This window comes from Lipotes vexillifer, unplaced genomic scaffold, assembly GCF_000442215.2.
Source record: "Lipotes vexillifer unplaced genomic scaffold, Lipotes_vexillifer_v1.1 scaffold808, whole genome shotgun sequence".
Classification (NCBI taxonomy): Eukaryota; Metazoa; Chordata; class Mammalia; order Artiodactyla; family Lipotidae; genus Lipotes; species Lipotes vexillifer.
Genome location: NW_006786020.1, coordinates 681806 through 703811, shown reverse-complemented (window position 1 = coordinate 703811; position 22006 = coordinate 681806). Strand labels below are relative to the sequence as shown.

Sequence of the window (22006 nt, the reverse complement as noted above, 5' to 3'; positions counted from 1 at the left end):
GCACCGCAATGAAGAGTAGTCCCCGCTCACCACAACTAGAGAAGGCCCGCACGCAGCAACGAAGACCCAACGCAGCCAAAAATAAATAAATAAATAAACAGGAAATCAGCCAAATAGCAGTCACAGAATCTTTAGTTCTCCTTGAAGGACATAGATAACAATATCTGAGACACATTCCTGAGTTGTTTTGCAGATATTATAACCACCACAAGAGGAAAAAAGCTAACTGCATGATGACCAGACTGTAGTCATAATATAAGCTGCTCCATCCTGAGCAGTACTGAACCTATGGCTAGCACAGTTCCAGGGACTGGCCTCAAGAAAATGGCAACACACCGATCCTGGAGCTGAAGATTTACTGTGCTTAAAACAATCAAGATGACGCTGACCAGACCACCACATGACCAGTTTCAAGATGATGGTCAGAGCTGACTGTGCTGCTCTGCACATAGCCCCCGCCTGCATATCCTTGAAGCTCTCCTTTAAAGGCTCTTGCACTCTGATCTGGCCGTTGGGGGATGGTTTGGGGGACACTAGTTTGCCACCTCCCCAGGTTGCCAGCTTCCTGAACAAAGCACCTTTCTTTTTCCACCCACCCTTGCTTCTTGACCACTGACTTTTGAGCAATGAGCAGCCAAACCTGAGTTGGTTTCTGACTCCGGGGGTAACAAGTACAATGAACTGAAAACAAAGCCCCAGAAAGACGCAGGAGATGCCTTGGTGGCCAGATGCCTCAAGCTCTTTCCACCTCCTGGATGGATGGATGAAACAAGCATCAATCAGGACTAGAGCTTGGACTAGAGCAAGGCCCTCACCTCGGTCGCAAAATGTAAGTGCCATCAAAAATCTCACTAATCAAGATAAACAATATTTAAGGCAGTGTTTTAAAAAACCAAGCCAGCAAACTATGACCAAGGACCAGTGCCAGCTTTTGTAAATAAAGTCTTATAGTAAGCTCCAGCAAGCATCCAAACGCCGGCATCAGCACTACCAAGAGGCCTTACGGGTGCCCATAGCTAGTAGCCACGCCCCCTCCCCAGTCCAAAAAAAAAGACTGGCTCCCCAATATTTTATAATAAAATTAAATGGAGTATGGTCTACAGAAATATTGAAATCATTATGTTGTACACTAGAAACTAATATAATATTGTAAGTCGATCATACCTCCATTTTTTTAATTTTAAAAAATTTTGAAAGGGCTTCCCTGGTGGCGCAGTGGTTGGGAGTCCGCCTGCCGATGCAGGGGACGCAGGTTCTGTGCCCCGGTCCGGGAGGATCCCACATGCGGGCCCGTGAGCCATGGCCGCTGAGCCTGCGCGTCTGGAGCCTGTGCTCCGCAACGGGAGAGGCCACAGCGGTAAGAGGCCCGCGTACCGCAAAAGAAAAAAAAAAAAATTTTGAAAGACTAGCTGCAAAGGAGCTGAGAGAGATTGGAAAGGAAGATCGGTTCACGGCAGGCCGCTAGGGTTCTCCGAGACTCCGGAGAACAGGTGCGAAAGGAGCTTTCAGTGGTCCTAGTTCCCCATGGTCGCTCCGTGCCTCTCCGCCCCTCTCCCCGCAGCGCCAGTCCTCCGGGCTGAAGGGTCCTGCGACTTTAATCTCCAGACTCGGGGCCGCGCGGCCGGCCGTTGCCCAGGGAGACGGACGCACAGGAGACCTCGCGCGCCCCAGGCCTGGACCCGCCGGTGTCCCCTGCGCTGGCCGCGATCCCGCTTCCCGCCCGCCGCGGCCAACATGCACTCGCATCACAGCTTCAGAAAGCCCGAGGAGGAGTACGAGGAGGACGCGGCGGCGGCGGCGGACCAGGATGGGGGGTTCAGCGAGGAGTACTTATGGAAGCTTTTGGCCTTCGGAGATGGCAATGAGGAAGAACGGAAAGCCTTTCGCCCCCGCTTAGCCAGCGTAGTCAGCCCCAGCCTGAGCCCGACGCCGACGCTCAGCCGAACGCCGAGCCTGAAGCGGAGCCAGACGCCGGTGGCCAGCGAGAGTGCACTCTCCAGCACCTCCTCCCCAAAAAGTACCGCTCCCCGGCCCGCCCAGCCCGTTCCTCGAAGGCTTCCCCGTCCCTAGGGGAGAGCAGGTCCAACTCCTCTAGAGCCTTCGTCTACCCGGCAGTCTGTTTCCAAATACACACAAGACTTCACACACACCCTTATCTCAGTCCCTCTAGACACTGAAATCTTGACTGAGCGGTTGTGATGGCCCACAGTTGAGGATAAAGGGGAAACGCCTCGGCAAACTGGAAACAGGCAGTGCTGTACGGAGTGCTCATTTTATAACACTTCGTGCATTCAGTGATCGCGTCCTCTTACATTCATTCTCTTCCCCCCGCCGCCCCCCTCCAACGCGCGCGCGCGCGCACACACACACACACACACACACACACACACACACACACACACGCCACTCCTGAAGAAGGAGGAGTGCTTTAAGGGCGCTCTGCTACTGAAACAGCCCCGCCAAAAATAATAACTCACTTTTGTGCTTAACTTCCTGGACTGAAACCACTCCAGCCACTTCCTTAAAAAGAGAGGCACAGCAGTTACTTACAGTAGATTTGTCCATCTCCCAGCATTGACATTTTGGTCAGGATCATTCTTTGTTGGGGCCGCGTGTGTTGAGGGCAGTTGGATGGACTGTCCTACGCATTACAGGATGTTTAGCAGCATCCCTGGCCTCTACTTCTGACCATGCCAGCTAGCCCCTACCGGGCTTTGTGACAATCAAAACTGTCTTTAAACGTTGCTAAATGTTTCCTGGGGGGCAAAATTGTCCTTTTAAGAGCCACTGATTTAAAGGGAATGGCTAAATTGTCTAATGTTTCATTCAACAGGTTTTCCTAAAATATTTCAGACATTTAAGAAAGACATGTCTGAAACGAATTTAGATAGGTAAGAAATTGTTTTCAGTGTTCTATATTATTATTTTTTGAAGCTGATGATGTTTACTTTTGGAATAAACATGTCAGGAAGTAGAGTAAAACCATCCAGGGCATTTACAACCAATTTATTCAAAAAGGTGTTTTTTAATCTACACTGTTAAGACACTTTGGAGGAGATAGACGGGGTCCCTGCCCATCACCGGCTTATTATCTACCTGTAGAGATGACATGTCTACTTACTAATATAGCATGAAATCATAAATGCCATGCGCACAACAGTAAGTGCTATGAGGCTTTAGGACATAAGTCTCTATTGGCTAAATTCAGGAGTGATCAGGGACATCTGTGGTGGAGAGTGGAAAGTACGGTTTCTTTTTCTTGTTGTTATTGCTATTAGCCTCCAAGCACTTCTAACTGTAATTGGAAGACACCAGAGAAAAACATTTGGAACATCTTTATCAGTCTCCCCTGAAACCTCACACCAAACATGGGTTCACAATCTCACATTATTGTTCACCTAAGTTTTGCTTTTATAAGCAAATTTCCATTTTTAAGCAGAAAGGAGAATTGTTCTGCCCCACTAATATGTTTTTATTTATCCAAGTCAACATTTTAATAAAAGATAATATATGTACATGGTTAAAACATTAAAGTAGACAAAGCTATAAAATTTAAAATTTCTGTACCCTTCTCTGCTCCCACTTCCACTCACCAGAGTGAACATATTGTTAACAGTTTGTTTTGTTTCCAGTATCATTTAAATAGCATATTTTCATTCCTTGATTTATTAACTTTTGACATAGCTGCTGACTTCCCACCATGAAAGCTGAGGAATGTAACACACAACTTCCCTCCTCTCCATTTTCAGTAGTTAGATTATTTTTATATTTTCTAACCTTTAGGACTTTAAAGTATTTAAACCTCTACTTTTTGATTTATCAATTTCAGTAACTATTAACTCTATTTTGAAAAATTAACACCTTGATGCACTTTTACTTCCTTCTCTCTCTCCTCTCACCCTTTCCTCTCCCAATTAACAACAAATTGTGTAACAGACTTTATTAAAATATATAATATATAGTCCTATAAAGTCATATTACTTTACCAAGTTTTATAGTGTTTGCATATTTTGTAATTATAATTAGCTCTTAGTGCTTTGGGTACAAGTTGATTCTAAAAATTGAAGACCAATAACCAATACTCATAATTTCCTGCTAAGAACCCAATGATGTGACTGCATTCATGCACAAGAAAATGAACTCCTATGTCTGTAAAACTTGGCTCCTAAAAGAAGAACTTCTCAACTCTCAGTTGTTTTTAGTTGTCTTCAATTTTTCTGAGTTGGGCTCAACGGCCATACTTTCTTGTTTTCCATATTGTTTTCTTTCTTTTATTCCTTTTCTTTTTGCTGGAGAAACTCCTCAGGTAATTATTTCATAGTGATCTCATGGGTAGTCAAATTTCTGAGTTCTTGCCTGTCTTGAAATTTCTTCCTTTTGCCCTCATACTTTATTAATAATATAACCTGGCATAAGAGAATAGGTTTAAAACCATTTCCCCTCAGAGCTCCGAAGACATTGCTTCATTGCCTTCTAGTATCTGGTATTGCTGATCAGTCTGATTTTCAAACCCTTCTAATATTTATTTCCTTCCCTTCATTTTCTCTATTCTTTCCTTTGGAACTCCTACTAGCTGGCTGTTGGACTTCTTGGATATCTTCAAGATTCTTGGTGTTTACATGCTACGATGTAGCCTTTGTACAGAATTTTTTATGTGGGGATTCATATAATTTCCAAGAACCGACTTTTACTCTCTGAATAGGTGTGTGTGTGTGTGTGTGTGTGTTTAAACCTCTTTGAGGGTACTGTTATAAAATACTAAAGTTCTCCTTTGTTCTTTGTATTTCTTCTCTTTTCTTTCAAGATCACTTGTTCTGTTCGTTTTTCTTGGTCCTTCTATTCCATGCTATGGATTGTCCTTAAGTGACTGGTAATCCTTGGTTATCCAATTGTATTTATCAATGAATGACTGATAGATAGCTAAAACTAGGATAGGAGTCCTGCAGCCAAGTAGTTCTGTTTCCTGACTGGGCTGGCAGGGGAAGGTTGACTGTGAGTCCTGCGTGGGTGGGTAGGGCAGTCACAGCCAGCTTCCTGTGGGGTGTCGGCAGGGAGCAGGCAAGGTGGGTAAGCCCACTATTACTAGTTATGATAAGGACACTTTACTGTGTGGCTGGAGTTCCTCATGCGTTTCACCCAAGCCTGTTGGCTTTCACCCAAGCCTGTTGGGTAGGTCCTGAGTAACTCATCCTGCACTCTGCTTCTCTTTCAGACCTAAAACTTCCCCAGGCAGGCTTTTTAGAAACCAGTTCTTTGGGCTTCATCTGGAAATAAACACAACTGCTGCCAACTGCCCTGTGTAAGAGGAGAGGAAGGGGTCTGACTGGCCAGCTGTTCCATGTTCACTCCTTGAACTACCCTGATGACCATCTCCAGCCCCCTCCCCTGTGCATTTGGTCGAGTCTGGGCTAGGAGCTTCTCAGGAGTTCCCTTTGGAAGAACTTTACTTATGTCTCTTATCTTGAGCTGTGGTGGTCTCTGCTCTAGTTTTCCATCAACCTGAGGCCATTTATTTTCTTTCAAGGACTTCTTAAATATTACTTGGCTACTGATGACACCGCTCTTGTTTTCCAGGGCTATTGCTTGTTTTCCAGGGCTATTGCTTGTTCTTTGTCGGTTTGAAGTGTTTGTTAGTTCAGTAAGATCTTGGAAGGAAGGGGAGAATTGTATGTTCAGGTGCCATCTTGACCTGGACTTTCTATCATATGGGAACCTCTCTTTCCTAAATCAAATTCTTAATTTCTTCAAATTCTTAATCTTCCTAAGAAGATGCTTCTTCTGTACTTTAAAGCATTCTCTGGTGAATTTGGTGAGATTGTGTTTTTAAGGAAATCTGTCCTTAAAAGACACAGAAATGCAACCAATATTGGCTCAATTTCTACTTTTAATTGCCCTATTACTATTCTGGGGCAAACTTTAGGAGGCAGATGAACCTGGAGAAACACAGGTTTTGGAGCCCAGTAGGTCTGGGCCCCATCTGCCTCTGCCATGTTTGATTTTGAGAGGGCCCCCCAGAGCCTCGATTTCCTTGCCTATAGAAAAGGAATACTACCTGCTGTATAGCACAGGGGACTCTACTCGATACTCTGTAATGGCCTATATGGGGAAAGAATCTAAAAAAAAAAAAAAAAAGTGTAAATATGTATATATATAACTGATTGACTTTGTTGTATACCTGAAACTAACACAACATTGTAAATCAACTATACTCCAATAAAAATTTTTTAAAAAAGGAAAGGGTATACTAATTCCTACCTTGGTTTTTGTAAAGATAAATGAAGTAATGTAAGTAAAGCAACTACTATGTATCTACTACAACACAGTAAGTTCTCAGGAAATGTTAATTTTGTTCTTATCCTCCGATGTCGGCCATCTTTACACAGGATTTCAGAGACAATCTTTCATGTTGGTTCAAGGGAGGCAGAGACCTAGATGAGTTATGTATTGATTTTGTTAACTACTGTTTTGGGAAAACACTGAAATGTAAAATGTTGTCTAGGGATTGCTCGTCAATGTTCCTTTACCCTTGGTCCCATAACTTTTTTCCATGGGAACTTAGACAAACAGGACTCCCCCAGACACTTGTTCAGGTGGCTTCTGCAGAGTTCTCAACACACAATGTTTCAAGGAACAAAGCACCAAAAAAGGAAGGTGGAGACATAAGAGAACTGAGAAAGGTGAAAAAGTGACAATCCTAAAGTTGACGAAATTATTTGGGAAATTTTTGTTTGATAATTTTAGAAGAGCCAAGCAAATTATGGCAAAAAAAAAAGTGAAATTCAAAGAGGCAAAGGAACTTGAAAAGCAATAGGTATTGTTTACTTGTTACCAGTAACAGTCATTTTAACTAGTAAAAGTCAATAAATTCCTGCTTCCTATCATGTAGATGATAACTGATTAAACTGCTTGTGGAAAGAATACAGATTGCTTAATTACAACGTATTTAACTTCAGCCCTTTAAAAAGAGCTTGGATTATTTTAAAGCTATTCTAAAATGAACAACACGTTCTAATTTAAATTCAAGTAAATGTTTAAACACACACACCATCATCGCCGCCACCACCACCAACACACAGCACAGATAGAGGGGTAGTAATTTACTCCGTGAGAGAAATAATACAGTATTGGGAGCCTCCAGGATTGAGAGAGGAGTGCTTTGCAAAGAACAGATATGATGCAAACACACTGTGCCTGACCTTACTGAAGACATAAGAACGGAAGAAAATATTTCAAAGGAAAAAGAAATCAGGATCTTCTAAGAACATCTGTTATTTGATTGTTAAATGTACCAGATTTAGAAGAACTGCTAACAACTCTATAGGTATACTGAAAACTAACATTTTGTCTAAATTTCAGGGCTGTCTATCACAATCTGTATCCAAGAATTCCAACATCAGTACAAACAGAAGAAAGTTGGCTTCAAGAATTGTCAGGCGCGCAGCAGCTGAGTGAGTAGTTTGGTTTTTTAGCTTTTGCTGGGGGATGGGATTGTACCCTGGAAAGGGCACTGGTGTAGGTGGCCAGGAGAGCTAGGATTGAATCCCAGCCCCAAAACAAACTAACACCATGACAACTGGGCAAGTCACTTAACCTCATTGACTCTGTTTCTTTCTCTGTTGGCCTTAATAATCCTTCTGTCACATGACTGTTATGAAGATCAAAATGAAACTCAACATTTCAACTCCTTGGCACTGAGCCTTTAATAAATGGTAGCACCTGTGTTCACATCAAGAAATAATCTGCCATCATATTTTGAAACACATCTTTATTTTTCATTATAGAAGGAACATGTGTGCTGTTTTTTAAACATCAAACCATTAAGAAAAATATAATGTAAACATTAAGCTTTTAACTTATCCCAGTATATTCCTCAGAAGTGATCGTTATGAATAGCCTTTCCTTTCAATTTTATTATTTGTTTTATGTTGTATCATTTATTCATGAGATGTTTATTGAGCACACACCAAGCACCTGTCATAGGTCAGTTTCCTGTTCTAAGGTAACAGCAATGAATAAAGCAGACAAACCCCCTGTCTCAATGGTCTTCTATTAAAGTGTGGGAGGTGGAAGTAATAGTGAGTTAAATGATACAAAAAGTAAGTAAATACACAATATCTTACGTAATGTAAGTGCTAAGGAGGAAAATAAAGCAGGGAGAGGGATGGGAAATGTTGGGTAGATGGTTACAAGCTTACTCAGGATGCTGAGGGAAATCTTCACTGAGAAGCTGAAATATTTGAGTAAAGACCTCAAGGAGGAGAAAGAGTGATAATGATCTCTGGGGGAAGAGTGTTTCAGGCACAGGGAAGGACAAGGGCTTCCTTCTAGAACTAGGAGGCAGCCAGCTTGGCTGCAGTGGGGTAAGTAAGGAGGTGAGCCCTACGGGATAAAATCAGAGAGACAATGAGGACCAAATCTTACTCAATGAGAACGAAGTGGGAAGTCACTGGAGGGTCTGCACAGAGGAGTGACACAATCTAACATAAAAATTAAAAATTTGGGCTTCCCTGGTGGCACAGTGGTTGAGAATCTGCCTGCCAATGCAGGGGACACGGGTTCGAGCCCTGGTCTGGGAAGATCCCACATGCCGCGGAGCAACTAGGCCCGTGAGCCACAACTACTGAGCCTGCGCGTCTGGAGCCTGTGCTCCGCAACGAGAGGCGGCGATAGTGAGAGGCCCGCATACCGCAATGAAGAGTGGCCCCCACTCGCCGCAACTAGAGAAAGCCCTCGCGCAGAAACGATGACCCAACACAGGCAAAAATAAATAAATAAATATTTTAAAAAAAAATAAAAATTAGATGTATAATTAATATTAAATATTAATATAATATTAAACCTAATATTAAAAACACGTTGATTATTCCCAAATTAATCTATATATTCAATGTAATTGTGATGAAGTTTTTCAATGGAGTTTGACAAGTTGATTCTTTGGTCTTGCTCTGCAGCGTTCAAAGATAAGTTGAGGCATTTTCCAATTTTTTTTTTTTTTTTTTTTTTTTTGCGGTACGTGGGCCTCTCACTGTTGTGACCTCTCCCGTTGCAGAGCACAGGCTCCGGACGCGCAGGCTCAGCGGCCATGGCTCACGGGCCTAGCCACTCCGCGGCATGTGGGATCTTCCTGGACCGGGGCACGAACCCGTGTCCCCTGCCTCAGCAGGCGGACTCTCAACCACTGCGCCACCAGGGAAGCCCCTCCAATTTTTAAGAGTTTATTTGAGCAGATGTGGATTGGAAACAGGCAGCGCCAAACCAGAAGTGGTTATGTCCACAGACAAGAGCTAAGGAGAGGTTTTTATAGAGAAGTCGTGGGAGCAAAGCAAGGAAATCATTTGACTGGCTATTGCTCAAGGTTGCATTACAGTAGGTCACCTACATACGAACGAGTTCCATTCCGACAGCGTGTTCGTAAATCCAATTTGTTTGAAGTCCAACGAAGTTAGCCTAGGTACCCAACTAACACAATCAGCTACATGGTACTGTACTGTAATAGGTTTAGAATACTTTTCACACAAATAATACATGAAAAGCAAACAAAAAAACATTTTTAATCTTACAGTACAGTACCTTGAAAAGTACAGTAGTACAGTACAACAGCTGGCATCCAGGGGCTGGCATCAAGTGAACAGGCAAGAAGAGTTACTGGCTGGAGGAGGGAGACGAGGTGGGAGGTGGTAGAGCTGAAGGATCGTCAGCGATAGGAGACGGAGGGCAAGCTGCAATTTCACTCACACCTGACGTGGATGGCACAGGTTCTGGTTCCTTGCCAGATTCAGTTCTATCTACCCTCTTGAAAATAGGATCCAGTGATGTCTGGGTAGTAGCTCTTTTTTTCTTGTCATAGATGACATGGTAGCACTGGATTGCATTCTGAACGGCCGCTGCGACCTTCGTGTACCATCCTATGCCTCAAAAGCTAACAGCGCCTCCTCAAATAAAGAAAATCCCCTACCATCTCCTGCGTCATGAATCTCTTCGGTTCTTCAGTTACTTCTTCCTCTTGTCTCTCTTCATCCTTTCTCTGGGCCTCCAATTCCATCAGGTCTTCATTAGTAAGCTCCTTGTGTTGCACAGCCAACAGTACTGTACACTAAAGTACACAAGAGCACAACCACTTGTAGCGGATGCACGCACGTGACAATGTACGCCAGACACGTGAACTAATTTATGTGACTGGACGTGGGAACGCACGTTCGTATCTTTGAAAGTTCGCAATTTGAAGGTTCGTGTGTAGAGGATTTAACTGTATTTGGGAAAAGCCCGGCTGACTGTTTGCTATGAGCTGTTCTTAACCTTGAGGCATCAACCTTGAGGAATTGACTCTGGCTTAGGTTTCGCTTTGCTTACAGTTGGCTACCAAGGCATTAGAGCCCCCTCATCTAATGGCTTCCTTGTTTGATTACTTTAACAGCAGGAACCTAATGTACCTTTTCAATTTTTTCATATCATTTTCGTAGGTTTTTTTTAATAGAGAACTGATATGCACCTCTTATTAGTTTATTCCTAGGTGTTTTACAGTTGTCTTTTATTGATGTAATAACTGGAATCTTTTTTTCCTATTATACTTTCTAATTGGTCATTGTCAATGTATAGGAAAACTATTGATTTCAATGCATTAATTTTGTATCTGATTCCCTTGCTGAACTTTCTTATTTTAATATTTTATCAGTTAAAAGTCCACTAGACAATTACATTTCCTGTGAGTAACAGCAGTTTTATCTCTTCTTTAATTTTTTTTACTTAGCAGTGTATCAGGGACATCTTTCCATGTCAGGAAATATTGATCTAATTCCTTGAAATGACTATGTAGTATTGCCTTATATACCTACAGTTACTGTGACTTATGTAATACATCTGATTGTTAGATGTTGCAGGGTTGTTTGGTTTGGTTTGGTTTTGTGTTTTGACCTCTTCCCTATGACAAATAATTCCTTAATGAAAGTCTTGTTCATTCGTTGTTGTTGTTGTTGTTTTTTAATACCTGTGCTTGCATTTCTGTTGGGCAAAATGCCCAAAACATATTTTTAAATTGTTCAGGTACTCAACATATGAAGTAGGTCATCTTCTGAAGCCCATCTCTTTCTCCAGCACCAGCCCTGGCTATACAGGGAAAATGGGTCTGCCCTCTCCCTTTACCTCTGTCTCATTGTAGGTTGTTCTGATTGGTTTTTCATCATCCCAGTCCTGTCTGCTTACCTTTCCAGACATTTACTCCAAGCAACTCGTGTGTTGATAGATGGCTGTCTTCCCCATTTCCAGTATTGCCCTGGAATCTGCAGAGGGAATTATTCTGGTGGTTTAGTTCACTGTCTTGAAACGGGAACCGCCCTCTCACCCCACGCCAGCACCCTTCTCCCTGAAAAATCTTTTGCAGAATAATAGTCATAAATTAGACAGAATAGTAATTTTAAAAGGGTCTGCAAACTATGATTATAATCAAATAAAATATGCATTCGTGTAGCATTCTAAGACTAAAAAGAAGCAAGGAAGCATTTTTTAATGTGATTCATTAGTGGTGAGTCTTCTCTGTTTGTTACTTACTGTTGACAAAATGTTATTTGGGAAAGGGCAAAAAATTTAAAAAATTAAAAATAAAACACAAAAAAGGCACTTATTTTTCCAAGAGGCAAATTTTCTTTTCTATTAGACTTCTTTCATCCTTTGTCAGGATTGATGACAAATGTACACTCTTTTTACAGAGAAGGAAGTGCCCTCTGTAAAGAAGGAAGATGAACCTGAAAATCTAGCTTCTAAATTAAGAGGTAACTGGATGTTTGGCATCATCCGCTCCGCTGGCAAAGGCAAACTGCCCTTAGGGAACCAGCCTTAACTTGTATGGTGTCCAACCCCTTTAGAAAAGAGCTCCCCTAAGAGTATATGCAAGAAGGTGGTGAAGGTAGGTTTCAGGGCATTTAGACAGCGTGTGTGTGTGTGTGTGGTGTGTGTGTGTGTGTGTGTGTGTGTGTGTGTGTGAGTGAGTGTGTGTCATGGGCTAGGATCTTCAAACTAGAGAAAATGGAATACACCGCACAAAGTTTTCAAACATTCCTTCTAAATCTGTCTTTTTGTCTTCAGCAAAATGGGTAATTAACCCAGAAGAGCCAAAACTAAATATTTTATGTGAGCTGGAGGTAAGAAATGTTTATCAGTCCAACTAGTTCACTGAACTCATGGTAAAAATCACTTATTCAATCTTCAATATTTTTCTTTCTCCCTCTTTTTAAAATTTAGTTTAAGGAAGACTTCATAACACTTTTTGAGCCCTCTCTGAGAACACTACCCAGCATCGGGCCACCATCTATTCTCACATTCAATCAAGAGAGCTCCAATTTAGGCATTAAGTTCAAGGTAATTTTCATTTATATTTCTTTTTGCTTTTACTTTAATGAATGGTATAAAAAGCCACATGATGATCTGCACAAAAGACAGTGAACATACTTTTACAAAAAAAAGGCAAGGAGCTCATTTACTTGGAATAGCACTTAGGGTGGCTGTATTCGTTTCCTATGGCTGCTGGAACAAAATACCAGAAACTAGGTGGCTTCCAGCGACAGAAAAGTATTGTTTCACAGTTCTGAAGGCTGGAAGTCCAAAATCAAGGTGTCAGCAAGTCTAACCTGGAGGGGAGAGTCCCTCCTTGCCTCTCTGAGCTTCTGGTGGTGGCCGTCAATCCTTGGCATTCCTTGGCTTGCGGCTGCATCGCTCCAATCTCTGCCTTGGTTGTCCCAGGACGCTCTGTGTGTCTCTGTCCAAATGTCCCTCTTCTCCAAGGACACCAGTCATATTGGATTAGCGCCCACCCTAGTGACCTCATCTTAACTTGATTACATCTGCAGAGACCCCGTTTCTAAGTCAGGCCACATTCACAGGTACCAGGGCTTAGAAATTCAACAGAGCCTTTGGGGGAGCACAACTCAACCTATAACAGTGGTCATAAAGCCTGGCAGCACAGGTGAACATTAGCTGTATTGGATCACATTAAGTGACCAATTAATGTCTGCATTCAATGGGCAAGGGAGAGGTCACCTTAGTAATTCCAACAGGATACAAACCACCCTGCTTTGCCACAGAGGTAAGGGACTGACCGGTGGTATGATTATTTCCAAACTTGCACGGCATGGCCATGTGGAGAGAGCTGCACACACCCCAAACTGGAACCTCCTTGATTACTTCTTTTGGGGTACACTAAAGGTACAGGCTTATTCACTGAAATCTAAATTTTATGGACTCTTCAGGCTGAAATTCTTTCTTCAAACATAACACCTTTCTTTTTCTGAAGCACAAAGGCTTGTATCCAGAAAGTTTCTTGATCTCTCTTCCCCTGACACCCAGAGATGTGCCTGAACATGAGGAAGGCCCTGGGGACTTCCTTCCACAGAGCTGTCCCTACACCGGCCCCTGGACAGGGCTGGCTCCACCTGCATCCCTGGGCCGACCTTTCAGGTCTTCTGAGATGGGCCTGGACACTGGTCTAGTTCAGGGGCAGCAGCAGCTGGTTGGCCAGCTCTCCTCTTCAGCCACACCCTCTTGAGGTGGAAATTCCAACCCCACTCATGTCTTTTGAAGCATCTTTACTTACTTCGCCCCCAGGTGAAGGGGTGAAGGGGTGAAGGGGCCATGGGCGGGGGAGTTCACTACCGAGATGCTGGCGGCACAGTCTGTAGCTGGCCTGGCGTTGCCAAGCTCTTCCTGCCCATTCCATCATTTGGTAGCCGTCCTGGATTCGTCACCACCACCTCTCTCTTACAAGGCTTTCCTCCCTGAGTGTTCTGCTTCCAGCGACGTGCAGTACTTATTATCGGGTACTTTCCATGGCCTAATTATACTGGACTGTACTCTAGGGTCCCTGGCTGCACCGGCCATCTCAGTCACCCTTTGGCCCCATGGCGGTCATTTTGCCAGGCTCGGAGAATGGTTTCCATGGCAACTACAGGTGCCCTGCTGGTTTCATGACATGCAAGTCATGATCTGGGTCTTTTCCTGGAGGCCTGTGCCGAGGCTTGGCTGCTCACCTGCCAGGAGCCTCTGCAGTCAGCCATGACCTCAGATCACTAAGAGGGCCATAGTGCATCCACCCCTCACTGAGTCACCTGCGCCTGTAACTCCCAGCCTCCTCTTGCGTCCCCTAGCCTCCCCTCCCCTCCTGGATTACCTTCACAGCACAGACAGGAGAATGTGGTGCCCCAACTGCGGCTTCCCTTGAGAAAGGACTCTAATTTATTTTAGAAAGTTGAGCATTGTAAACAGTGGCCTACATAGTAATGTCAAGACTTTTTCTTAGCTGACACTTCTTTTTAAATTTTTATTTATTTTTTTTATTTTTTGCGGTACACGGGCCTCTCATTGTTGTGGCCTCTCCCGTTGCGGAGCGCAGGCTCCGGACGCGCAGGCTCAACGGCCATGGCTCACGGGTCCATCCGCTCCCCGGCATGTGGGATCTTCCCGGACCGGGGCACGAAACCGTGTCCCCTGCATCAGCAGGCAGACTCTCAACCACTGCGCCACCAGGGGAGCCCTTAGCTGACACTTCTTGAAAGAGTTTATGGTATTTAAACACCTTAGACCATTTACACAAAATCAAATATGTGTTATCCTTTATGTCCCGCATCTAGTCACACACTATACATCCCCCTGCTCGACAAGGGACACTGATGTCAACAGTAAAATCATTACTGCAACTTTCTTCTTACACTGAGGAGGCATCCCAAGGACCCACAGAGCTCCTGATGGGCTCAGCTGCACCCCAACGAGCTGCACCAGACAGAGGCCTCCAAAACACCACTTCAGCCTCCCCAGCCCTTAACAGCCCTTGAATAGAAATGATGTCTCATTTCTGGAATATACAGATCCTGCTGGCTTGATGCCTTCTGATATAGGATCTCAGACCCCTGAAAACTCCCTATTAACCATCGCTGGGAGCCCTCATGTTGTCTGACAGGAGTTCTCAGGCAGGTTTGTACATCCCTCATCACCCCTGTTGTCTGACTGGACATTCGCTGGCCCTGTCCAGGGCTCTGGCTCCGCCTGCTCTGAGAGGCTCTGGGCCTCCTTGTGGGCATGTCTTCATTTTTTTTCTCCTCTCTGAAGAGAGAAGAGGAGGAGGTATCGCCCACGTGTGAATTCTGTGGGAGCGATCTAAGAACATTTCTCTCCAATGTGGATCTTTCCTGTGACTACAATAGCTCTGAACTAGTAGAACATGTAAGTTCTAAAGCAGGTTCACTGAGGAAATAGTGTTACTTTTAGACACTAATTTAAGCATAAGTAGTATTTTCTTCTGCATCTTTCCGATGCATTCCCTTTCTTTTTCTTTCTTTCTTTTTCTTTTTTTTTTTTTGGCTGCACTGCGTGGCTTGTGGGATCGTAGTTCCCTCACCAGGGATCGAACCTGGGACCCTGGCAGTGAAAGCCCAGAATCCTAACCACTGCACTGCCAGAGGATTCCCTGCATTGCCATTCTTAAGAGAGTTATGTGTTAGCCGTCAGGGCAATGCAAATCATGACCACAATGGGATACAATTTCACACCCACTAGGATGGCTATAACCCAAAAGACAGATAATAACAAGGATGTAGAGACACTGGAACCCTCATACACTGCTGAAGGGGAATATAAAACGATGCAGCCGCTTTGGAAAATAGTCGGGCAATTCCTCAAAAAGTTAAACATACAGATACCATATAACCCAACAAACAATTCCATTCCTAGGTATATACCCAAGAAAATTAACAACATATATCCACCCAGAAACGTGTATACAAATGTTCACAGCAGCATGATTCATAAAAGCCAAAAAGTGAAAACAGCCCAGACATTTATCAACTGATGAAAGGGTAAATAAATGCGGGGTATCCATACAATGAAATATTATGCAGCCATAAAAAGTAGTGCAGTACTTACACATGCTACGACATAAATGAAAATATTATGCTAAGTGAAAGAAGCAAGTCACAAAGTACCACATGTTGTATGATTCCATTTATATGAACTGTACAGAACAGGCAAATCTATAAAGACAGCAAATAGATTAGTGGCTGCCAGGGGCTGAGAGGAGAGGAGAATAAGGAGTAACTGTTAATGAGTACAGGTTTCAGTTTCTAAAATTGATTGTTGTGATGGTTGCAAAATTCTGTGACTATATTGGGTTGGCCAAAAAGTTCGTTCGGGTTTTTCCTACAATGTCATGGAAAACCTGAGCGAACTTTTTGGCCAGCCCAACACTAAAAACCATTGACTTGTACACTTTAAATGGGTGCATTGTACGATATGTGAATTATATCTCAATAAAACTGTTACCAAAAAAATGTTACGATAGATTGTTATCCAAAACCCCATTACCATTTTTGGGGGGTTTTTCCCTCCTGTAATTATCATCTAGGACTGATGAGATGAAAATGAACTCTGTTTTTCAGACCTCCTGTTGTAGTTATTTCCAAAACCTGATTGACTACATCTATGAGGAAAAACAAAAAATCCAAAAAAGCTCTAAAGCTGAATTAATCTGTATTGACCCTCATGCCGCCCATGGCAGTGAAGTCGACAGACTCAAAGCAAAGGAAAAAGCTTTGCGGAGGTAACAGTGAGCCTTTGATACTGAAACTCAGATAGGCCCACTTAGTTCGAGAGTTTTTTGTAAAATGAGCCTCATTTTCTCAAAATAGATAATTTTGAAGATGCATTCCCAGTGAAGAAACAAAAATTGGCCAAAGCAAACCTATTGCAATTCCTGGTGGACACTGTAAGAGTCAGAAGATTTCAGAAACTCAGTGAACTCACTGACTTAGAGTAGAAATTTGCCAACCCCAAATTCTCAGGGCAATTCAGAATTCCTATATTGGAGAAATCTGTCCACTAAATACAGTAGAAACACACGCACACTGATTAAATGACTTGATTCACAAGTAATGACAGATAAAAATAACAAGGAATAGCGTTTAAACAGTAAAGGTTTATAGTATACTGTTTTAAACTTCCAACATATTTCAGACTTATGCATCATATTTTTTGATTTTGTAGAAAACAGGAGCGACAAATGGCCAAACACTATGCATTATTAACAAAAGGACAGACTACTTTCTCTGAAGAAGGTAAGTTCCTTAACGCTGATGTTATCAATCAGAAAGCTCATATGTTTGACCAAGAGCAAAAATTGACATATTCCAAAAATAACATTTAAATTTTTCATTTTGGTCAATACATCAGTCAAAATGGCTCAGAAAATCCCGCTTTTCCGTCATCTGGCTTTTGAAGTTTTTAGTCTTCAGCTCACTGTTGTTATTGATTGAAATAAATTAGCAACATCTATAGGGCACTTTATAGCTAGAAAGTGCTTTTGAGTCCATTGTCTCTCATTTTATCAAACATAGATTCCATTTTGTTTCAAGCTAGGATATGGAAAATCTGTCAAAAATAAATCAGATTCCTTTCTTATAGGCAGGCCCCAGCGGTCAGCTGGCCAGTATAGCTGTAGTACTGGTACAACTGAAGGGGCACCGATTTTAGAATCAGAAGTTCTGGATTTATGTCCTTGCTTTTCTCCTCATAGGCTGCCCAATTGGAGATAAATTACTTAATATTTCTGAGCATCAGCCTCCTCCTCTATGACTCAGAGCCATTGAAAAGATACTTAGAGAAGATTTTTTTTTTCAACAAAACCCCTAGTATAAAATTCCTTGGTATTCAACTGTTTTCTACTAAACCTAAGGCCAGAAAATTCCACATAATGAAAATCATCATTATTTTTCTTTCAACCAAATGAGAATTTCTCATTTTTTTAAACAAAAGAGGGAGGTCCTCATTTTTCTTCCATTAAAAATATGTCCAATGAATCCATGCATCCGTAACAGAGTTTGAAATTTCATTTTAGAAGAGAGGTTTTGGAAAGTTTTAAACATCATATATGTATTTCATGTGATTCTTTTCCCATTAGATGCAAAGCAGTTTAAAACAATTTCTTATCAACTTTCCACGGATATTCCAGAAGTAGAGTCAGCTAAGGAAGAACTAACTGATTATCAACTAGACAAAAGAAATATATCCATTGTTTGTTGTGATTCTAGGACAGCATGTGGAAAGGTAATTAGCTTGTAATTTTTTTTATTTGCTACTCTTTAAAAATCAGTTTTACCTAAAATTATAAAAGCTGTCATGATGAATATGGCAGCGTGGCTACATGACACATTTAACTATTTGTCAAAAAGAATTGGTATGGACTTGGCCTTTTAACTTATACTAGACATTATAACAATGCTTTACATATGTTTTATGAGGGAGTATTTTGGTTAAAGCCTTTTTACTTTAAAATGTGATCAGTGTATAGTAAGGAACATTTGGAGCCCTTTAGAAAACTAAAAAGAATGGGAGAAAATCATCAGAAGTCTCACCCACATCCCCAAAATCATTATTAATATTTCAATATTATCTAGATCTGCACTGCCCAATATGGTAACAAACACTCCACGTGGCTATCCAAATTTAAAATAATTTAAAAACTTATTTAAAATAATTAATATTAAATAAGTAAATAAAACATAATTCTTCAGTCATGCTAGCCACATTTCAAGTGTTAAATAGCTGTGTGTGACTAAAGGCAACCATATTGCAGGGCAGATATAGAAAATTTTTATGGTCACTACAAGTTCTATTAGACAGCACTGTTCTAGAGTTTTTAAGCATAGTTTTCTGTTAAAACACTTGTAATTATATTACACATGTAATTTTTATCCCTTTAACTTATTATCAACAATTTTTCCATGATATTACATAGCTTACATTAACATCATTTTAATATCTATGTGCCTTTTCATACAGTTTAACCATTGCTTTCAATATCTTTGTGTATAAATTTACACTATACTAAATATAGTTCCCCAGAACAGATCCCTAGAAATTAAACTCCTGAGACCAGTTTTGTTTCTCCTGGGTGATACAGAACTTAAGGCATGGCAGTGAACTGAGGTTCTGACTGAATCAAATCCAAATCCTGTCTGAAGGAAGGTCGCTTATCTAGCCCTGAAATCACTCTCACAAATTATCTTTCAAGTTCAATTACCAGCACACAGTGAAAAATAATTAAGAACACAAGGAAACTCAACACCACAACTGAAAACTCAGAGGATTAGTATCAATAAGAGAAGATCTACAAAGACTTCGAAAACTGAAGTAATTGAACTATGTTTATGAAAACAAAAGATCAGCTTGAAGATATATGGAGGGAACAGAAAACTATAAAGGGACATACAATTGAAAAGAAAAAATGAACTTTAGAAATGAAAAATACAAAAACTGAAATTAAAAACTTAAAAGATGAGAGTTAAATGCAGGTTAGACCCAACTAAAGAAAGAACTAAAGACCTGAAAGAAAGGTTAAAAGAAAACTATAAAAATTTACCTCAAAATTTACATGGGGGCAAAAACAACGTAAGGAATACAAAAAAGTGTGTATAATATGAAAATAGAATGAAGGGTCTAAAATGTATTTGTTCAGAATCCCAGAAGGAGAGGAAAAAGATAATCAGGCAGAGGCAGTATTTGAAGCAATATGGATGATAATTTTCCAAAACTGATAAGAGAGACCTATTCACAGATTTAAGAATCCCAATGAATCCCAAGCAGGATGAGTTAAAAAAATAAAATAAAGTAAAATAAAAATAAATCTTAGACACAGTATAGTGAAACTGCACAACACCAAAGACAAAAAGAAAATCTAAAGATTAGCAGAGAAAAAGAAGTCTGTTTACATTTAAAAGAGAACAGTTAGAAATCAGATAACCTCCCAACAGCAGCAATGGAAGCCAGTATAATGTCTTCTGTGTGCTGAAAGAAAATAACAGTCAGTCTAGAAGCCTATACCCAGTTAAAATATCTTTCATTAAAATATGCCCCCAAAAGACATGGTCTGGCAAAACAGAGTTTGTCACTAGTAACCTCTGACTAAAAGGAATTCTAAAGAATGTTCTTTGTGTAGTTGGATAGTATGAGATTCAAGAAAGATGAAGAGCAAAGAAAAGTGTTCATGGGATATATGTATAAAACTAAAAGTTGACTGATAAAACAATAATAATAATAATGGCTCAAGGACTTTCAAGAAACAGTATAGAGTAAAAATGCTTGAAAAAATAGTACATGATTTGGCAAGAAAGCTAAATGCAGTTATAGTGTTCTAAAAGTCCTTGGTTTGGGAGAAGGGCAAACACATAGTTTAAACTCAGACTTTGATAAATTAAGTTTACTTGCTGAAATTTCTGGGGTAGCCAGAAAAATAACAAGTAGAGAGTAAAACTTCCAAGCTATCAGAGGCAGAGCAAAAAAATTAGAATAATTTACTTTAAATGCCCCCCAAAAGATAAGAAAGGATATGGGAAAAGAAAAACACACAACAGAGGACAAATAGAACACGTCAAGGAATGTCAGTAGTTATATGTAAATAGAGTAAATGCTTCAGTTAATAAACAAAGAGTGTCAGACAACTTTTTTAAGGAAAAATTCCAACCATATACTGAGTACAAGAGACTATATCTAAAATATAAGGATAGGGGCTTCCCTGGTGGCAGTGTGGTTGAGAATCCGCCTGCCAGCACAGGGAACACAGGTTTGATCCCTGGTCCGGGAAGATCCCACATGCTGTGGAGCAACTAAGCCCATGCACCACAACTACTGAGCCTGCGCTCTAGAGCCCACGAGGCACAACTACTGAGCCCGTGTGCTGCAACTACTGAAGCCTGTGAGCCTAAAGCCCATGCTCCACAACAAGAGAAGCCACCGCAATGAGAAGCCCACGCACCGCAAAGTAGAATAGCCCCTGCTCGCTGCAACTAGAGAAACCCTGTGAGTAGCAACAAAGACCCAACACAGCCAAAAATAAAATAAATAAAAAATAAAATAAAAGGATACAAAAAGATTAAATATAAATAAAAATGATGTATCATGAAAATATTAAAGAACATCAGTGAGACAGAGGACCACTTCACAGTGACAGAAGTTTTAATCCACCAGGAAGGTATAATGTTACAAAATATGTTTCCCCTATTAACATAGCCTCAAAAAATAGAAAGCAAAATTTCACGGAAGTAAAAGGAAAAAATTTTAATCCATAATCATAATGGGATACTTTAGCCTGCTTCTCTCAATAACTGAGAGGACTATTAGACAAAACAAAAAACAAAACAGCAGTAATACGATAGAATATTTGAACAACCCATTTAACAAATTTGACCTAATATTCATGGACTGGAAGAGTAAATATTTTAAATATGACATTCTTCCCAATATAGATCCAATGCAACCGTAATTCAAATTCTAACAAGATTGTATATTTGCGTGTGCTGGGGGAAGGAAGGTCTTGACAAGTTGATGCTATGATTTACATGGAAATATAAAGAACCTAGAAGAGCCAAGACTTTCTTTTATTTTTCAACTTTTTTTTTTTTGCGGTATGCGGGCCTCTCACTGTTGTGGCCTCTCCCGTTGCGAGCACAGGCTCCGGACGCGCAGGCTCAGCGGCCATGGCTCACGGGCCCAGCCGCTCTGCGGCATGTGGGATCCTCCCGGACCGGAGCACGAGCCCGTGTCCCCTGCATGGGCAGGCAGACTCTCAACTACTGCACCACCAGGGAAGTCCAAGCCAAGACTTTCTTGAAGAAGAAGCCTGGGAGGGAGGGGAACACGCTCTATTAGATACTGAGATTTATTACAAAATATAGTAATTAAGACAGTGTAGTGTTGGGGCAGGATAAACAAATAAATCCATGATACAGAATAGTTCAGAATCGGATTTATGCACACACAGACTTCTGATCTATGCCAGCAGTGGCACTGCACAGTAATGGAGAAAGGAAAATCTTTCCAATACATACTGCTGGGACAATCGGATATCCATATTTTTTAATGAAATTGGAATCATACCTCACATCATATAAAAATCAGTTCCAGTGGATTAAAGACCTAAATGTGAAATGCAAAACTACAATGATTTTTTTTTTTAAATAGGAGACTAGCTTTATTA

The 22006-nt window shown here is 41.3% G+C and overlaps 1 protein-coding gene across 1 annotated transcript in view; it reads left to right on the top strand.

Moving 5' to 3' along the window:
* Positions 1-1821: 1821 nt before the first annotated feature.
* ERICH6 (glutamate rich 6) overlaps positions 1822-22006 on the top strand; it is a 34391-nt gene continuing 14206 nt past the window's right edge. Inside the window, exons 1-10 of the mRNA XM_007458384.1 lie at positions 1822-2017; positions 2834-2891; positions 7357-7448; positions 11703-11765; positions 12079-12134; positions 12235-12351; positions 15091-15204; positions 16416-16576; positions 17020-17090; positions 17933-18078. Of these exons, the coding sequence (XP_007458446.1) occupies positions 2869-2891; positions 7357-7448; positions 11703-11765; positions 12079-12134; positions 12235-12351; positions 15091-15204; positions 16416-16576; positions 17020-17090; positions 17933-18078 (843 nt within the window). The 5' untranslated portion in view covers positions 1822-2017; positions 2834-2868. The remainder of the gene's footprint in view (positions 2018-2833; positions 2892-7356; positions 7449-11702; positions 11766-12078; positions 12135-12234; positions 12352-15090; positions 15205-16415; positions 16577-17019; positions 17091-17932; positions 18079-22006) is intronic.